At 34.3% G+C, this 17,882-nt stretch overlaps 1 protein-coding gene across 6 annotated transcripts in view; it reads left to right on the forward strand.

The window, feature by feature from the left end:
* The window catches only part of ZNF385D (zinc finger protein 385D), a 252,810-nt gene that overhangs the window by 212,600 nt on the left and 22,328 nt on the right, over positions 1–17,882 (forward strand). For all 6 annotated transcript variants that reach the window (XM_058181908.1, XM_058181903.1, XM_058181905.1 and 3 more), the window contains one exon: positions 17,163–17,396. In XM_058181908.1, coding sequence (XP_058037891.1) covers positions 17,163–17,396 — 234 coding nt within the window. The remainder of the gene's footprint in view (positions 1–17,162; positions 17,397–17,882) is intronic.

Consider the following 17,882-nt stretch of genomic DNA (forward strand, 5'->3'; position numbering starts at 1 on the left):
TTGACCATAAATCAAATTCATTAATCTCTTCTTCCTCTGCCTCAGTAATTAAAGGGTTGTTTATGAAGTCTAATTGATTCTATTTGGTCATTGATTGCAGTGTAGCCCAGTGCAATGCTCTTCCTTCTTCGAGATTTTGGGTAGTAAACAGTGTGCTCTTCTGACTAAAAGGATCCAATCCTGGCCTATCCCAATTTGCTGGTGCTCAGGATGTAAATTAGTAGTCATTTCATTTAATCTCATGTTTCTCTCATTATTTCATTCCTTTGGTCAGGACTCTGTATTATTATTTTAATTGGTTATGGTGGATCAATTAAATCATTATTTAATATTTATGGAGATTTGCAATTAATCATCTAATTCAGTGCTTTTCAAACTTGGAGATTTTAAGATATGTGGACTTTAATTTCTATGTTGGCTGTGGACTTCTGATAGTTGGACATATCTTTAAATTGCCAAGGGGGAAAAAACACTGATCTAACTCAACAGAAGAATGTGGTTATAATTTTCAGTAATGTCTCTGATATACATTTGTGCAATAAATAAGTAGAAAATAATATATTTGCTGTGCTTTACTAAGAACAAATGTACTTAGAAAAGATTTGTGTCTGTAGAAAAGCTGATTGAGGCACAGGTTTTAAACTATATTATTATTTTATTTTATTTTAGAAAATGTATATAGCTGCCTACTCACAGCAACTCTAGGTAGCTTACAAATAAAAACACAATGTAGAAGAAATAAAAATAATAAAATAATACCACCACCGCCACCCCAGCAACAACACACACTCAAATGGGCTCCATCCCACTCTGGGTTCCCAGGCCAGCTGGCAAAGCTGTGTCTTTAGGGCCTTATGAAAGAGTGTCAGAGTGGTGGCCAGTCTAATTTCTGGAGAGATGTTGTTCCAGAGGGAGGAAGCCACCATAGAGAAGTCCTTCTCTGGGTTCACAGATATACCTCCTTAGAGGATGGAACATTTGTTATCTCTGATGTGACTGGCAAGAGATGTTCCCCCAGATAACCTGGTCTCAAGCCATGAAGGACTTTAAAGGTGACAACCAGCACCTTGAATTGCATCTAGAAGCAAATTGGCAACCTATGCAGCTCCTACAGGAGATGTGACACATACGCACATGGAGGTCATGCACAAAACCATGCAGGCTGCTGCATTTTGAAGCACCTGGAGCTTCCAGATGTTTTTCAAGGGCAGCACATGTAGATTGTGTTGCAATAGTCAAAATGAAAGGTGACTAGGGCATGAGTGACCATGGATAGGAATTGGTGGTCCAGGAAATTCGGTTATCATTTTCTTTTGGAAAGAAGATGATTGCTTACTCTTTAGCCATTGCACATTTAGTGTAGATTTAACAGATGAAATACTCTTCCGCATGGAAGCAGAAATATAGAAAAGAATTTCATGGATAAAATTCTGCTTTGGTGGCTTCTCAAAGGAAACAGGTGCCAAAAAGGAAATAGGGGTGTCATTATTTAGATAGCCTAATTGTTTTAAACACTTTTAAAGATATTGCTGTATCCTTTTATCTGCTGTATGTGTTTGGGATTTGTAAGCCACTTAGAGAGAAGTGGTCAACAGAATAACAATAACTATAGTAATAGTAATAATAATTTGAAAATTAGGTAATATGCCCATAGAGTATGATTACAAATAAAGTGTTCCTTATCAAACTAATACAAAATTACCTATATTTTAAAATTGTTTTAAAGAAGAAAAGATTAAACTCATTTTTCAAAGTGAAATGGATATAAATTTAATGAAGACCATAGAGACATAGTTAACTGTCTGGTTAGACAGATGCTAAAAGATTTATGCCTTCATCTTTCTCTTTGTTTTTGTTTGTATTCTTATATGTTTGGTATATATTGCTGGATTTTTTTTGCAAAACATAAGAGTAGTTTCTTCCATAATTATTTTCTTGTGAAATCTTTGCTCTCAAATTGTTTAAAGTACAGATGTAATTCTGACATTATTTCCATCAAAGGAAGTAAAAATATTGTTCTATGAGTAGAATTATTCCTCGTGAAAGCCATGATTTTATAGACGTGCTAAAATAAAGCATTTGGCTATTTAAAGATTTTATAAACTCTAGACTTTGCTACCTATCAGAAGAGATTTAGGCTGTGTTTAAAGAGAGTAATTCTCGTGGCTCCTATTATACGTCATTTTAATTTTCCCCTTCTATCTGCTTGACATTTGAAACATCTGTCAGAGCTTCAGATCCACACTACAAGAACTGATGCCAAATAGGAAGCTTTCCAGTTCATTCATAATTACTGATGTAGACAGAGTAGAAGATCTAGAGTCTCTAGAGAAGTACATTGATAAAATTTTGATTAAACATCATGCATTATGCTATCATTTGTGCAGTTTGCATGCTAATCAATTGCACATCAGTTCCTCTACAACATAATTTCTTATTGAAAAGCTGAAACCATAAACCAGTCAAGAGGAAAGGCACTGTGAATTTGTATCATGCTGCCAAAGTAGCACAGTAAGAGAAATTGATATTGGAATCAACTTTTACAGAATGTCTGGAAAACCTATCAAAATCTTAAGTAAGTTGGTCCTTCCAGGAACCTAGCTTCTCCTGATTCTATAAGACTCTTACTGAAATTTTGACTAGATGTCTGAAATATTTTAACAATAGAGGAAAATTGTTGTATTGATCCATTTGTTTAGAGAGTATAATCATGTAGCATAAAAAGAATATGAAAAAGCTAAATGAAAATTAAAGTAATTAATAAGGCTGATGTTGTAGGTGATATGAAGTATTTAAGAACCATGCTGGAGGCAAAATAATTTTAAACCAAAATTTTGAGTTGTTCTTAAGAACTGACTCAAATTTCCTAGCTTGATATCCTTCAGATGTATTAGGTGACAATTCTGATATTCTCAGCCAGGACTATGCTGACAAGAAGTAATAGTTGAGTTGTAACGTATGTAATATAGCAGATATGTAAGATGTCATCTTGTTTGGAAATATGTAGCATCTCAGATTTCATGATAAATCCATGCTATTAGAGTGGAGGGGGGGGGATGCTGAAAAGAATGATAATATATTTTATAAATATAATAAATAAACTACTTAGCATTGTTCAGTTTTTAGAATTCAAGTTCAATCCTGAAACTTATATTAATGACTATATTTTGTGTGTTTGGATGACCAATGGAGAAATAATGCCACATAATTTTGCCTGAACTTTAAATTTGTTTGTTTTTTCAGTATAAGAATCAATAATAGAACAGTAGATTAAATCTAAAATAATTATAGAAATGTTCACAAGGCTGAATTTTTAAAAGCAAATTCCATAAGAACTGTCTCTCGTTAATGAATATATTTGCATGACAAGAATAAACTCAGATCAGAAGATCAGGGAAGGAATGGTTAATAAATCTGTAAGGTAAAGAATAGTTAAACAGTCATCAAATAGTGAGAACGCAGAATGGCACAATGATGTAGTGAATGCAACTTTGCATCAGTTAGGACTATATTTGGAAAAATGCCTCTAAGAAGAGCTCATTAGGACTTAACAATCAAACATTATTTGAATAGTCAAGCTAATGATCTAGTCGCAACATTTTAAATAAAGGTGCATCAAAAGAATAGCATCTTGAAGGAGCTAAAATGTGTTTTTTAAAAATGAAATTCCATCAGACAGAAGTCATTTTTATAACAAAAACAAACTTTGAGATTAGATGCATAGATATTTTTTAAAATCATTTTTTCACTAAATATTTGCAAGAGACCTGATTTCTTTAACCTACCTAATTTATTACAATTAAATACTAATATGGAATATTTCAGCATGTCTGCTTAATCTACTGATAAGGTTAAAATCTCCTTTCCAAGACTGAGAGAGAGAGATTCATTCCTGCAGCTATAAGAATAAGATATTCAATTGTCTTAGCCATGTTTGGAGATTCTCACTAAAAAGGCCCATAAATCAGCAGAATTATCAATTCTCTTTTTAATGAATATATGATATAAAATGGTCACACAACTATAACATATGGCTGAACGTTTATTGCCTTCTGCCCATTTTCAACAGAATTATGCTGTAAATTAAAACTTCATTTCAAACGGTCTAAGCATTTCCAAGCTGTTGTAATGGATTTGAGCATAAGGCTTGTAGGGTTTAAGAGGAGAAAGCAAGTGAAAAAACTTACATAGCTCAACTATTCATTTACTCTGGATTTTTAATTGTGAAGCATGATTTTCCTATGTCTACTGCATAAATCATAAGATCATCAGTGGCTCCCTTAATTTTTATTAGTGCTCTCTATATGCATTTACAGTATTTATTAGACTATCAGGATATAATTAGTCTTGGCAGAAGTTTTAGATAGGGTTTGTAAATTAGCCCATATTACTTTTTTTCTCCTGATAATCCTCACATCATTGATAATTTATCACAATTTTTTTCTCGTCGGAGGCTCAATTTTTAGTATTGAAGGAAACTCCTGCTGAGATATTATTTCCTCTCACTGACTGCAATGCTCCAAGTTTTCTTAGAGATTAGTTTCTTAGAGATTTTCTTAGAGATCAGGCACTTAGATCATGGGTGTCAAACTTGCGACGTCACATTGCATGTTTCAAGATGTTTTTCCCCTTCACGGAGCTAGGGTGAGTGTGGCCTGCATGTGACGCATTTAGCCCAGAGACCACAGTTTGATACCCCTGATCCTAGATCATCGTCACAGATAGCAAGCAAAAAAGGTGGCCAGGTAATGGGAAAATAGGAAGTGAAGTTTCACTTCTTCTCATTGATACTCCAGAGGCAGTGTGGAACTAGTATTAGAAAACTAATGTGTGACAACAGGGACCAGAAGTAGGCTTGTATACATCACCATATGCATTTTTAACAAAGAAAAAAGTAAAGATAACATTCTTTCCACTATGGTATTGCTTATAACCATCTGAAAGACTATTCTTTGAGGGACTGTTATAAATCTCATTATATGAAAATCCCATAACTGTTGTTATAGTAAACCACTGAAGTCTATTTTTGCCTATGGGCAAACTATTTCTTTTCATATCAATTTAGAAGACTGCTTCCTTTATTTAGTAATTTACAAATATGCATCTGATAACAAAAGCTAGCTGCAGCCTTTAGCAATTTTGCTTTTCTTGTTATATGGTTAAAGAGATGGTCACCTTGGTGTTTGTGTATGTGCATGTATGTGTGACATTAACATTAATATATGATAAAAACATTATTAGAGATTTTTTGTTCTTTCCTTTAAAAGCAACTTCTTATCAGATTTACCTTATATCACAATGCTGCTAGAAATCACAATGCTGCTAGAAAAAGGTCAGTCTGGTACTTAACCTTGTGCTTAACCTTGAAGTCAAGAGTCCAAATCGAAAATGTGTTATTTTCCCAGAGAAGCTTGGATACAAAGCAATGTAATTCTGACTGCTCTTGATTGTAAGCTCTACTTTTGAAGTTCAAATTATTATCTTTTGTTCTGATTATAAAACTGATTTTTTCCCCCTCCACACTACTGTACAAGTCTCATTAATTAGATAGCAAGAGCACAAGCTTATGCCGGAAATGTTCCATGCCCTCAAATCTCCTGGAATAGAAAATCTTTCATTCATAGTTTCTGAAAGCAGTTTCTATTTCTGCCTCTATGAGGAGAAATCTATATTATGTCTTGAAAGGACAGCTTCCAAATCTAATCAAAAATCAAGATTACTTAAAATAGATGCAGAATGAATCGATTCTTCTCCTCTGTCCTTACTCATTTGTGGTTCTCCTTGGTTAGACAACATTTATCTAGTTTCTAAATGTAGAAATTGCCTCAGACCCTCTTGCTTTGCTCTTTTCCCACCAACCCTTTACCTCGTGAGGTTGTTCCTGCCAGTTTCATTCAATTAATTTTAGCAAGAATGTAGGCTTTTCATTTTGCAGTTAATTTCTTTCAGGACTGATGAACTGTGCATTGAAATGGAAAGACTGTCAATTGGAACAGAATGCAAATTTCATTCCAAAACTTTGTACCTCCAATTAATAAAAACAAGCCACTTCAGGACATAGGCGAATCAGGTTTAACTGGAGAGCAAAATATTCTGAAACTTATGTTATGGATGTTTTTTTTTTCTTTTTGTTTTATAAAACACTAACCTCTATTCAACACAAAAACTTGTGAATTTCTCCTTGATTTTTCCAGTACTACTTTAGCTAAGGCCACAAAATAAGCTGGTTTACCTAAAAAGTGAATCTTTGGATCTCTATTCTTCCTGAACAAAATCCTTTTCATCATGCTTTTACCTGTAATAATCCACTACAATGGATTAAATGCTAAATTTTCCTTTTTTTGAATGGAAGAACTCTTTCCGTCTGCAGAGACTATTGCTATCCAGTGACATTTCTGACAAAATCTTCTGTCTTCAGAAGACTTGTTAACTCTCTTTCCCTGCAGCCTGCTATAACTCTTTCTATGCAGCTTCAGGGGATATCCCTTCAGAATATATTTGTAGAGGGTTGCCAGGAGATGGAATAATGTAATATGCAGTAATTGCTACATCCAACCTCTGCTGTTGGAGGGTGACCCATAAGTGAATTTCTGTTCACAGCAGCTCTGCTAGTTTTTGACCTTGGTTACCTCCTCAATATACTTATACAAATTGCACATTGTGATTATTAAAAAAAAGTTCAGAAATATAAAGATTTTAAATATTCTTAAAATCATACTCATGTGGTATGTTAAAAATATTTATACTTAAAACCTGAAAAGCTTCTTTGTATATGCTTGTACTATAGACTCAGTGCCTCTGCAGAACAATCTGTTATACAGTAATCTAAAATAAACTGGGTCACAGAATAAAAATCAATTTCTCTAGTAAATGAAGTTTTTCCACCTTTGTTCTGTGTTGTTATTTTCCCTGTTTTTTTATGGTTAGTGTTTTGCTGGGAAAATTAACATTTATTTTTCCACTATCATTTTTTTTTATGTTTAGTTAACCACTCACTTACTGAAAAGAAGTGAGTTAGTGACTCACTTAAAGAAAAGAAAAGTAGAAGCAAGAAAGCTGAATACTCATTATTACATTTCTAGACAGAGAAGTATGGGAAACTACTGTTTGTGAGCAGGAGGAGCCAAAAATTCCTGGACAAATGCCTTTAGAAGTATGTTTCTGCATAGGAAAGTTAAGGTCACTTCCAGTATGAATGAGCTATAACTTCAGGAGTGGAGAGCTGATTGGACTCAGTTTCATCATGTTTTATATTTGTAAGACTTCACACCCATTGCTTACCTGGTTACAAAAATCATTCTATGTGAATAAGTCCTTTAAACTTGATGCATCCAGTTTGGCAGGTGATATCATGGGTTCTTTGGTGATTTTTAAGTGACAGATATCCTTCCAAATGTAAAGCAGGCTAACCCCAGTATACAGGACTTTTATTGAATAATGCAGAACCTTACTTTTAGTCTGCTCCTCTCCCATCTTCTACTTCCATCCCAATCCATCCACAGTTTCCACAGCTTTTGGAGACTTTGATTATGTTTCCTCTGGAAATAGCTATTATTAGAGTCTTCAAGTCAGGGGTGAAATCCAGCAGGTTCTAACAGGTTCTAGAGAACTAGTAGCAGAACTTTTGAGTAGTTCGGAGAACCAGCAAATACTACCTCTGGCTGGCCTCATAGTGGGATGGAAATGGAGCTTTTGCAATATCCTTCCCCCAGGAATGGGGAGGGAATGGGGATTTTGCAGTATCCTTCCCCTGGAGTGGGGTGGGAATGGAGATTTTGCAATATCCTTCCCCTGCCCCACCCATCAAGCCACACCCACAGAACCAGTAGGCAAAAAATTTGGATTTCACCCCTGCTTCAAGTATTGGCTTTCATATAGTCTTCTGGAGGTTTTCCTGAGTCTTTCTGATTTTTAATTATCTATTTCCAAGATTTTAGGTGTTGTTTCAGGAACTAGAAATGTTCGGGGATGCAGACTGCTTTCTCAAAGAACCTGTTATGGAATTATTGGTGATCTCTGAGTTTGGTTGTTTGTTTATAGATGTTTCATTAACAAGTTAGGTAATATCAGGTAATATTGTTAGCTAGTTGGGTAATGAAGTGTCTGAAAAGTAAACTACAAGCCGAGAGATCACTAAGAACTCTACAATTCAACCCTAAATACAGTACAGCTACTCTCTTCTATTGGCCACTATTGCACACAGGACAACTGCTGGAGCAATTGGAAGCTCAACACTGCTGTCTTGGACAAGAACAAGCACACTACAGAAGAGTGCTCTGTGCCTAATTTTTGTGTTTTGGGGAGATTTGGCTATGCTTCCAAATTCTTGGTAGCACATTGGGCTGTCATGTACATTTTGGGGGAAAGGACAGAGAGCTGTCCAAGCACTGAACTGTTCCTCATTGACTCAGCATCATACTGTAGCTTCTTTAAAGCTGATGCCAGAAAAGCATGCTGGCTGATTGAGACCTGGGCTCTTGTTAAGAGTGCCTTTGAATATGAAATGAGGGAAGGGGTGAGTTGATTATTCTGCACATTCTCAGACTCGCGCTTCTCTCAAACTTGGTTAGCATTTTAAAAAGCTAGTAGAGATTCACTGCTTGTACTATATGTGGGGCTATTTCATTATTGTTTTAGCATGCATTAATGTTCTGGATTTATGTTTGCCACTTTGTCCAAGATTTTCTCTTTTATAGATTTCCCAAGCACTCTGTTTAAATTAAGATGAGGCATGTAAAGAAAAGTTTTGCAAATACAAAGACTTCTTCCTTACTAGATGCTGACATTCCAGACATCCTATCAATATTAGTGGTTGGGGCGCAATGCCAAAGCAAAGCAGTGATGCTTGCAAGAATGAATAATTACTGCAGATCATTACAATAGAAACAGCTTGCCAGCTTCACAGAAAAAAAAATTCTTTCATGGATGCAGTAAATGTATTTCTGATTTACTTCCAAGATCTGAATCCCCTCAAACTTTTCTAAACAGTGGAAGTGACAAATTGCAAGCAACAATTATGTACATTTTTCTGAATTATAAAAGTGAAGATGGAATTTGTGGATTCCCTGTGGTTTTTATAGTTACCTTTATTTGCTCATTGATGTAATAGGTTAAAACTATGGCTTAATCCATGTAAGAGCGAGAAAATCTCCATTCTTATTTTTAGCTACTCGGAGATGTCAAAGATGAAAGCTTTATCTTAAACAGCATTTTACAATGACTGTGTCATTAACTCAGTCAGCACTTTAAGGGTAATGATGCTATTTGGCCAGCTTCTCTGCTGACATCAGTAACTTACACAAGCAAAATACAGCTGGCAACCACCCAGTACATATATACTTGGTGTCAAGAATAGTTTCTGTGAGGAAGGACAGACTGTCCCATCTCCTTTTATATATATTTCATACTAGACATGCTATCACAATTTCTGGGATTTAACAACAAATCTCAACATGATGATATAAGAATCCAGGCTTAAGACCTGCATCTCTAGAAATGATACATTATTTCAGTTTTCCTTTTTGTTTCCTTCAGGAACCATGTGAGCAAATGTCTATTCAGTCTTGCATATGTTTAATATAACACTACAGGCTAGGCCAAAAGTTGAAATCAATTCTTTTTTAATTCAGGATATTTATTGAAGAAGAGTAAACAATCATCAGTGATTAAATTATTACCATTTCTGGATTTTGCTATCTAAAACATATGGTTTGGATCTGCTCATACTTTTTAACAATCCTGATTTTTGGCAACACTTAACAGGTAATACCATAGAATGCCACAATAGGGTTTAATCTCAATTTTCCAGTAATTGCCTCAAAACAAAGCATGTTTATCAAATGGGGGATTTCCTGAAGTAGAATCCAAAGATGGCTCAGTGAAGGATAGCTCATAGAAAAATCAGCTTAGCCTTGGTGTAAATGGGTTCAAAATAATTATTTAGTAAATGAGGGGAAAAAACCCTTCATCATAAATTGCATTATTACCACACAAGATCTTCACTGGCTATTAGATAAAAATTGTCTTGGGAGTTGTTTGTGAAAGCTTTCACAATTGGAGTAGGGAATGCTTTTTTTTTAACAATAAAAATGCCTTTTATTAAACTTTGAGATTTATCTTCCTCAAACTGGCAATTACAGTGGTACCTCAGTATTCGACTGCTTCAAAACAAGTCAAATTTGGTACTTGAAACATTTTAATGCAAAATGTTGTCCTGGTACTCGTAGTTTCTTTGGTATTTGGCGTGCTGCAAAAGGTAGAGGGGGTTGGTCACAGAGTCGGTCATGCTGGGAGTCGGTCAAGCTGGGAAAGTTGCTGATATAGAAAAAAAGGACAGACTAAAAGTTCTTCCTGGAAAAAACAAAGAATCACATGGTAAATCACTTGATTTGTTTGGCATTCGTAGTTTTCAGTACTGAACGTGTCTTCTGTAACTAATTAACATTGAGTACCAAGGTACCACAGTAATCTAAGATCAATTGGATTCCAACTCATTACATTTTTACATTCAGAATGTGCTTCTCCATAGCTTGCCAACTTAAGTCAGGCTGAAGTATTATAGATGTCACATGCTATAAAGTTTTTACACAGGTTTTACATAAGAAGTATTGCACTGAAATGCTCCTTGCTAAATGTACCTGTTCAGATGAATGTACTATATCCACCTCGTATCGGTTATTATAGAGGCATATTTATAACTTTAAGACGATACAGACATTTGTGGTAATATACTGTACATTATTTTAAAAATATCAAGTGTTAGTGTATATGAAATGGAATGCCACCACCATTTGAAATTATTTTAAAGTGGACAGTTTAAGATTGAAGAAACAATTTATGAAACAATTTATTCCTATCCTAGCTGACATGCAGACTTTAGTATGAATCTGTAATATGTCAAGCTCACAGAATGCAGAATGACCATAAAACGAACAATTAGAAATATGTGCAGCTTCAGTAAGTCGCTTATGATTTTATGCACATACAATACATCAAGTTAGAAATATAGAAGACAGACCAGTATGTTTTAGAAATAGAATGATATTTTTCTTAATGTTTACACACTACGTGTGTGTGTGTGTGTGTGTGTGTGTGTGTGTGTGTGTGTGTGTAGTAAAATGGAAATACTAACTCTAAAGCCTGAAAGTGAATTTGGCTTTTTGGAATTTAATTTGTGATACCCAAAATAGAAGGAAGAAAGAAAAAGAAAAATCCTTAAATAGATTTGGAGAGGCTTGAAAACTTTTAGAATGTCTTTTGGATTATAAGAGTCGGGGGAACTATTACTAAAACCTGGTGAAATCTCTCTTGACTCTCCCCTTCATTAAATTGGATTTGGATTTGATTTTAAAGGCATAGATTTGGATACAGACTTTAAATTGAATTTTTGGAGGGAAAAAAAGAAGTAAAATGTGTTTTTTTAAAAAACAAAATGGATACTTTTGTAGACAGTTGATTGGAATTGTGGATTGGAGAGAAACACCCTCAGGCAGAAGGGAAAATTACAATGACTAACGTGTTATGGAAAAACTTTTTTTTTTCTTAAAAATGATAAGACGTGAACTTTGGGGGAGGATTTGTGTGCCTGGAAGCTGTTTGACTTTGACAACTAAGGAAGGCAAAATACAACCCAGAAAATACAGAATGGTGCAGGGAATAATGGAAATGATGAAAAGGATGTGTATGACTTTAAAACGGGAAATAAAAGAAATAATTACAAGACCTTATGGATAACTGAAATTAGAATTGTCACCACAACTAGGAATTGTGCTGGAATTTACTCAAAAAAACAGGGAAACTATGAAGAAGAAGCAAGAGTGTTATGGAAGATAAAGAAAAAAATACTAATGGTGAAATATTAAATGATTGTGTGTGGAGTAATGATGAAAAAAATAATGATGATAAAAACAGAAAGGGTAGAAAGAGACAAAAGGAGAAAAAAGGGGAAAGAGAAAAAGCACAAAAACTTAAAAACTTACACTGGGATTGACAGTGGCAAAAGAAGAAAAATTAAAAGGGGAGTAAGGAGAGCAGCTGGAAAAACATTGCAAACAAGGAGGGCAGATAAAAATAGTGAGAGAAGAAAGAGACAAGGAGGAAAAAAAGAGGGGAGGAAAATATACAAAGTTAAAGAACCACATTGGGATTAACTGAGAAGATAAGAACGAGGGAAAGGGGGAGGAGGAGAGTGGATGGAAATACAGGACAAACAAAGAGAGTAAAGGATTTTAAGAGGAAAAAAAAGAGAAAGAGAGAAAGGAAGAAAATTTTAAAAAATAGCTGAAAATATATGAAATGGTTTAAATGTTAATAATGGAATTTGAAATTACAAAAAGTCTTTAAATGTGACTATGGAATTTACTTTAAGCATTAGAAATGATACTATGAAGATAAACTGAGGTTTTTTTTCCTTTTCTTTTTTGATTATGGTTAACATATGAATTGTTATTGAATTGCGAATATATGAATGACTGATGTTTGATAATTAGCATATATAAAAGATCACAATAATAACTGTGAAATAAAGGAAGTAAGGAAAGGGGGGGGAAAGAGAAGTTGATAAATGATTAGAATTTAGGGCGAAGGGTAAGATTAGATATACAACATAAACAAAAGAAAGAAAATAAAAATGAGAAAAAATATATTAATGTAAGCATATAAAATGCTTTGGAAGAGAACTAAAAATTGTATAAATTTGAAACCTGGCCAATATTCTGTTCAGAAAAAATGCAATGTATGTTGATGTGTGTGTTAAAAAAAAATACAAAAAAAAAGATGTTCATTGCTTAGGATAGATTACTTACAGGACTGCTATATCCAGCTTCCTGTTATCATAATCCAGTAAGACCCCAGATGAGAGGATTGTTGTGATGCCCTCTGGAACATCATTCTACCCCAAGACAGACTTGCATCTACCTGGATGGTCTTTCTTGAAGGCCAGTTAAATTCCTGTTTTGTCTTTGAGCCTGGGCCCAAATGGTGTGGGCAAGCACTTTTTTTTTTTTTTGGCTATATACATCACTGTTGTATGTGATTACTAATTATTACCATTGGTTATTTTTCCCAACTGCTATTTATGTTATTTATAATTCTTCTATATTTTATTATTGTGAGCTGCCTAGTAACATGTGTCTGAGATGGACTGTCCTGTAAATTAATCTATAAATAAATAACTTTTACAAAGAACCAGTTGCATTTTGAAATTGGTAATGTAAAATCAATTCATTTTTATTGTTGAATTTGCTTAAGCCCAAGTAATTATTTAGCCAAAATTATTTATCAGACAATGCAAAGTAATTATGCATCGATTCTGAAATATTTTGTCCCATATATACAATTTGATTGGACTCTTTAGCTGCATTGGAAATTCCTGAATTGTTATGGGATAGCGTTTTGGATAATTCTAAATGTATACATTTATTTTTATAGATAATTCTTGCAATTGTACATTCCAAATTGCAAGAAATTTGGGATGAAGACTGGAATACCATATCAATAAATCAATGGAATAGAGCATGTTAAATAAGTATTTCATTATCTTAATCAAATGTTCTTTGTATTGATATGTTTATTTGATATCCCAGAGAATGTTTATTGAAGGTATGGGTGTAAACCAGAGGTGAAATTCAAATTTCTTTTACTACCGGTTCTGTGGGCGTGGCTTGGTAGGCATGGTGTGGCTTGGTGGGCATGGAAGGGGAAGGATACTGCAAAATCCTCATTTCCTCCCCACTCTGGGGCCAGCCAGAGGTGGTATTTGCCAGTTCTCCAAACTACTCAAAATTTCTGCTACCGGTTCTCCAGAACCTGTCAGGACCTGCTGGATTTCACCCCTGGTGTAAACTTCAGTATATTGGAAATGTTATATACGGAGGGGACATTGGCACATCTTTTGGGAAGCCTGTTCTGCAAGTGCCTTGCTTTCTTCCTGGCCCTCTCTTTTAAATTCAAATACTGCTTAAAACAAAACTAATTTTTAATCCCCTTTTCCAGTCTTTAAATTCATCTGTTGTGGCAATGTGTAAGAACATTGTTATTGTGAGGAGTTACTGACATTTCTCCTTCATATTAAGAAAAATATAGAAGTTTAGAATTCATTTTCAGTTAGCCTGCTTGTTTTTCTCCCTTTCTTTGCTGAGCAAAGCAGAAAGGAAGGGTGTTCATGTAGCTTCAAAGCTTCTCTTGCTGTGAAAGTCTTAGATTTTTGATTCCCATCCCAAAGTCATCTGCAAGTCTGTCAAGGTCAAGTTTTGCAAGCTCCTGACCATAGCAGGACCATAAAATCATATGGCTCAAGGTTTTGATAAACACTTTGGAATGGATGCTTGTGGGGAGTTTCTGCACACAACCTAGCATTAGTACTGTGTAAACTAGCCTCCCATGGGCTATCTCTGATGTCATTATTAAGGAGCTCCTGATAGCTTATAAGAGATTTGGATATTATCTTGCTTGGTATATTATGCTTTTGTTTGCTTGAGCTAGTAAAGCTTAAAATCCCTTTATTTACTGGAGTCTTCATTGTCTCTGGATGCAAAACAACCAAATGCCTGGGCATCTGATCACTGCCCTGACACTTGGCAAAACCGCATCCAAACCTTTTATTGATGTAAACGGTTATGTTAAAGAACACTAACTAACTGAATTAATCAAATGATGAAAGGATAAATAAAGGCAATGGGCAAAGTAAAGAAAGGAATAAATTGTCTCTTCTTTCTCCTTTACCTATAGTTTCTATCTTTTCTCCTCAGAATATGATTGACTGCTCTAATTATATTTCATGATTATATCTCCTGTCTATAGAGGCAATTTTTGTTTCACCTCTAAAATTGTTACAGCTAATTGTCTCCCTGACTGGAGAGATAACTTACACTTAAATCATGTTGGAATTGTAGGACTAAACATTTCAGAAGGTGAATTACGAAATGAGGGAAGAAGGTAATATATTCTAGACTTATAAATAGCAGGTAGATATTTTATAAGATAGTTGTCTCTTTTGTTCCTTCACCAGGGTATTGATGGTGAACTCATATTATTTCAGTGAGAAATGGATTGCTCATGTTTTGCTTCAAAAGCTCAACTTTAGAGATGAGACATTCTTGCCCATTTCTGAAAGTGAAATGTCAGAATGATTCAGAAATGGCTGAAATGATTTTCCCTTTCAGTTTTTTTTTTGTTCTATTTTCTTCTAAATGTTTATTTTCTCTTTCTTCTAAGACACAGATTGTGAGATGTTCAAATAATTTGGTTGCAAAAGCAGAAGTAAATGCCCCTGGGAAGAAATAATAATGAAAATAATAATAGATCAGCTGTCACTACAGTGTCTCTGAAATCATTTAAAAAATTACCTATGAACTTGTCTAGGGAAGATTGACACTAAAATTAAAGAGCAGAACTGTAATTCCGAGAGTTATTTTTGAGACTAAAGTTGTCCATTGGAGTAGATGAGTTGGCTTATATGTATTTTGAAGAAAGTCTTCCTAGTTTCATGAACTGTAATTCCACCAAGTTCTATTTGTTAGTTTAAAGGTCCAGGAAGAAAAGAATTGCAGTAGATTGAAGAATTGGCTTTATTGAGCATTATTTATCTTTTTTCTTTGTACCATTTTCTCCATCAGCAAAGGGAGGAAAATGTATTTTTGCCTTCTTTCATGTGAAACTTGCATTAAGTCCTTTATCTGACTGCCCATCAAAGAAGCAAAGTTAAAGAATATTTTCTTTTAATGATGATTTCTCATATTAAGGATTTATTCCCCTAAGGCTGCTGATGTTACAAAAGTTTATTAGCTTTTAAGCCCAAGTAGCCTTTTTATTACATGTCAGTATTTCACTGCTGACCCTATTTGAATTTATTATTTATTTTTCTTGACAGTAATCTTTATTTCTTCAGAAGGAGAGGTTAGAAGTTTTGACTTATTTCAAGTGAAATAAATTATACATCAGTGAACTGGTGTGGGAGGATTGATTAAGCACTTATCCCTAATGTACTTTCCTTCACTGCTTTCACTGCTGCTTCAGAAGTGAACAAAAACCACAAAACTATCCATTCACAGATTTAACAATGTTAATTTGTTTGGACCTGATAGCTTGACATTTTATTTCGGGAAGCAATTTATAGAATTTATCATGAAGTTTTTTAAATACTATCACAATATGATATCTAGGAGGCAAATCCATTGCACAATTAAAAGAAGTGAAATGCAGGGTTTCTTGGCAATCTATAATATTTGTGTGTTTAAGAGGATAGGGTTTGCTTTCATGAACATGATTTTCTTACTTAAATAGAGCTTCTTACTTAAATAGAGATTCAACCCTTTATAATCTTCCAGACAGGCTAGGAAAACAATATTTGAACATCTAATGTCTTTGCCAAGCTTTCCAGGACAGTAAATTGGAATCTGCAGCATGACACCTGATTTTTGTTATACATTAGAAGTATAATAAAATATTACAGGCTTCTGTAGAATACATGCATTTACAAAATTTGTTTCATTTTCTGACATAAATTATTTATATGTTGCCTTATCTCCTAAGAAAGAATGACCAGCAAAAAGCCTTTTGAATGAATTTATTATGTTCAGCAACATTTTATGAAGGGCTCTTTTACTGAAGTAGATTAATGGCAAGTATTACTCACTTGGCATCTATTTTCTATTCTACGATCAATCTTAGTACAAGTGGCTGAACATAAGCTACCAACAATATTTTCCCCATTTCCTAATTCCAAGCAACCCTGCCACTGAATGATTAACAAGCAGTCATTTTGCATGGCTAGGGATTGTAGTTGTTATCATTTTATATTTATATAGATAAAATGAGAATAACAGGATTACAGGATTAGAAGTGACCTTGCAGGTCTTCTAGCTCAACCCTCAGCTCAGGCAGGAAGATCTATACCATTTCAGACAAATGATTGTCCAAACTGTTCTTGAAAATCTCCAGTGTTAGAACACCCACAACTTCTGGAGGCAATTATTCCACTGATTAATTGTTCTAACCAAAAAAAAATTGTAAAGACTAAAGATCTCTGTTAAAGTCCATATTGTTGTTTGGATTTATTTTTTTTTAGTTTAAACCACTTCTTGTGTCAAGTGTCATATTATACCCAATGTTTCCAGAATTTTAATGAATAATTGTTTGTAAGTTATTTTTTTGTTTCAAAACAGATAGTACAACCGAAGCACCAGCAATATCAACATCTCCAGCGGTCGAAATTCGGAAGACCAGTGTAACAATGACTGAAATCACCTCAAAAATAGAAAAATTTCCGTCCACTGCCACCAGCAGTAGTGTGAGCTCCTTAGGAGAGACAGAAGAAGAAAAGGCCAAACGGTTGCTTTATTGTTCACTATGCAAGGTTGCTGTCAACTCTGCCTCCCAGCTGGAGGCACATAACAGTGGTAAGATTGAGCTTTTCAGATGGGTTGCAGAAGAGAAAGCTAGAAATTCTATGAATTTATTAAGAAAAGAAATTCGGTATAAAAAAGGGAAAAGAGGATCTTTTGATCCACAGAAGTAATCAGATTCCTTCTTCAAATACCAGTTTTCAATGCTGCTGAAGCATTTGATTGCATGAATTGTATACTGTTTTAGACAAAAGGAAAGCAGACACTAAATATGGCTGGATGTATAACATTAAGCAGAATTTGAAAGAGAATTTGCATTGTTGTATTAGAAAAAACAATTGGCTAAATATAACCATACATAGATGTATACACAAACATCTTAATCAAAATTGTTCTTTTTCATTCTTCAGCACTGACACCTTTCATCAAATGACATGTCTTACATTAATTGATTTCACAACCACTTAGAAAGTACCTTTTAAGGAGATTATATGAACAATCTATGTATCATAACTGAAAATCTTCAAAGGAAAAAAAAAT

The sequence above is a fragment of the Ahaetulla prasina genome, chromosome 4 (genome assembly GCF_028640845.1).
Source record: "Ahaetulla prasina isolate Xishuangbanna chromosome 4, ASM2864084v1, whole genome shotgun sequence".
Taxonomy (NCBI): domain Eukaryota; kingdom Metazoa; phylum Chordata; class Lepidosauria; order Squamata; family Colubridae; genus Ahaetulla; species Ahaetulla prasina.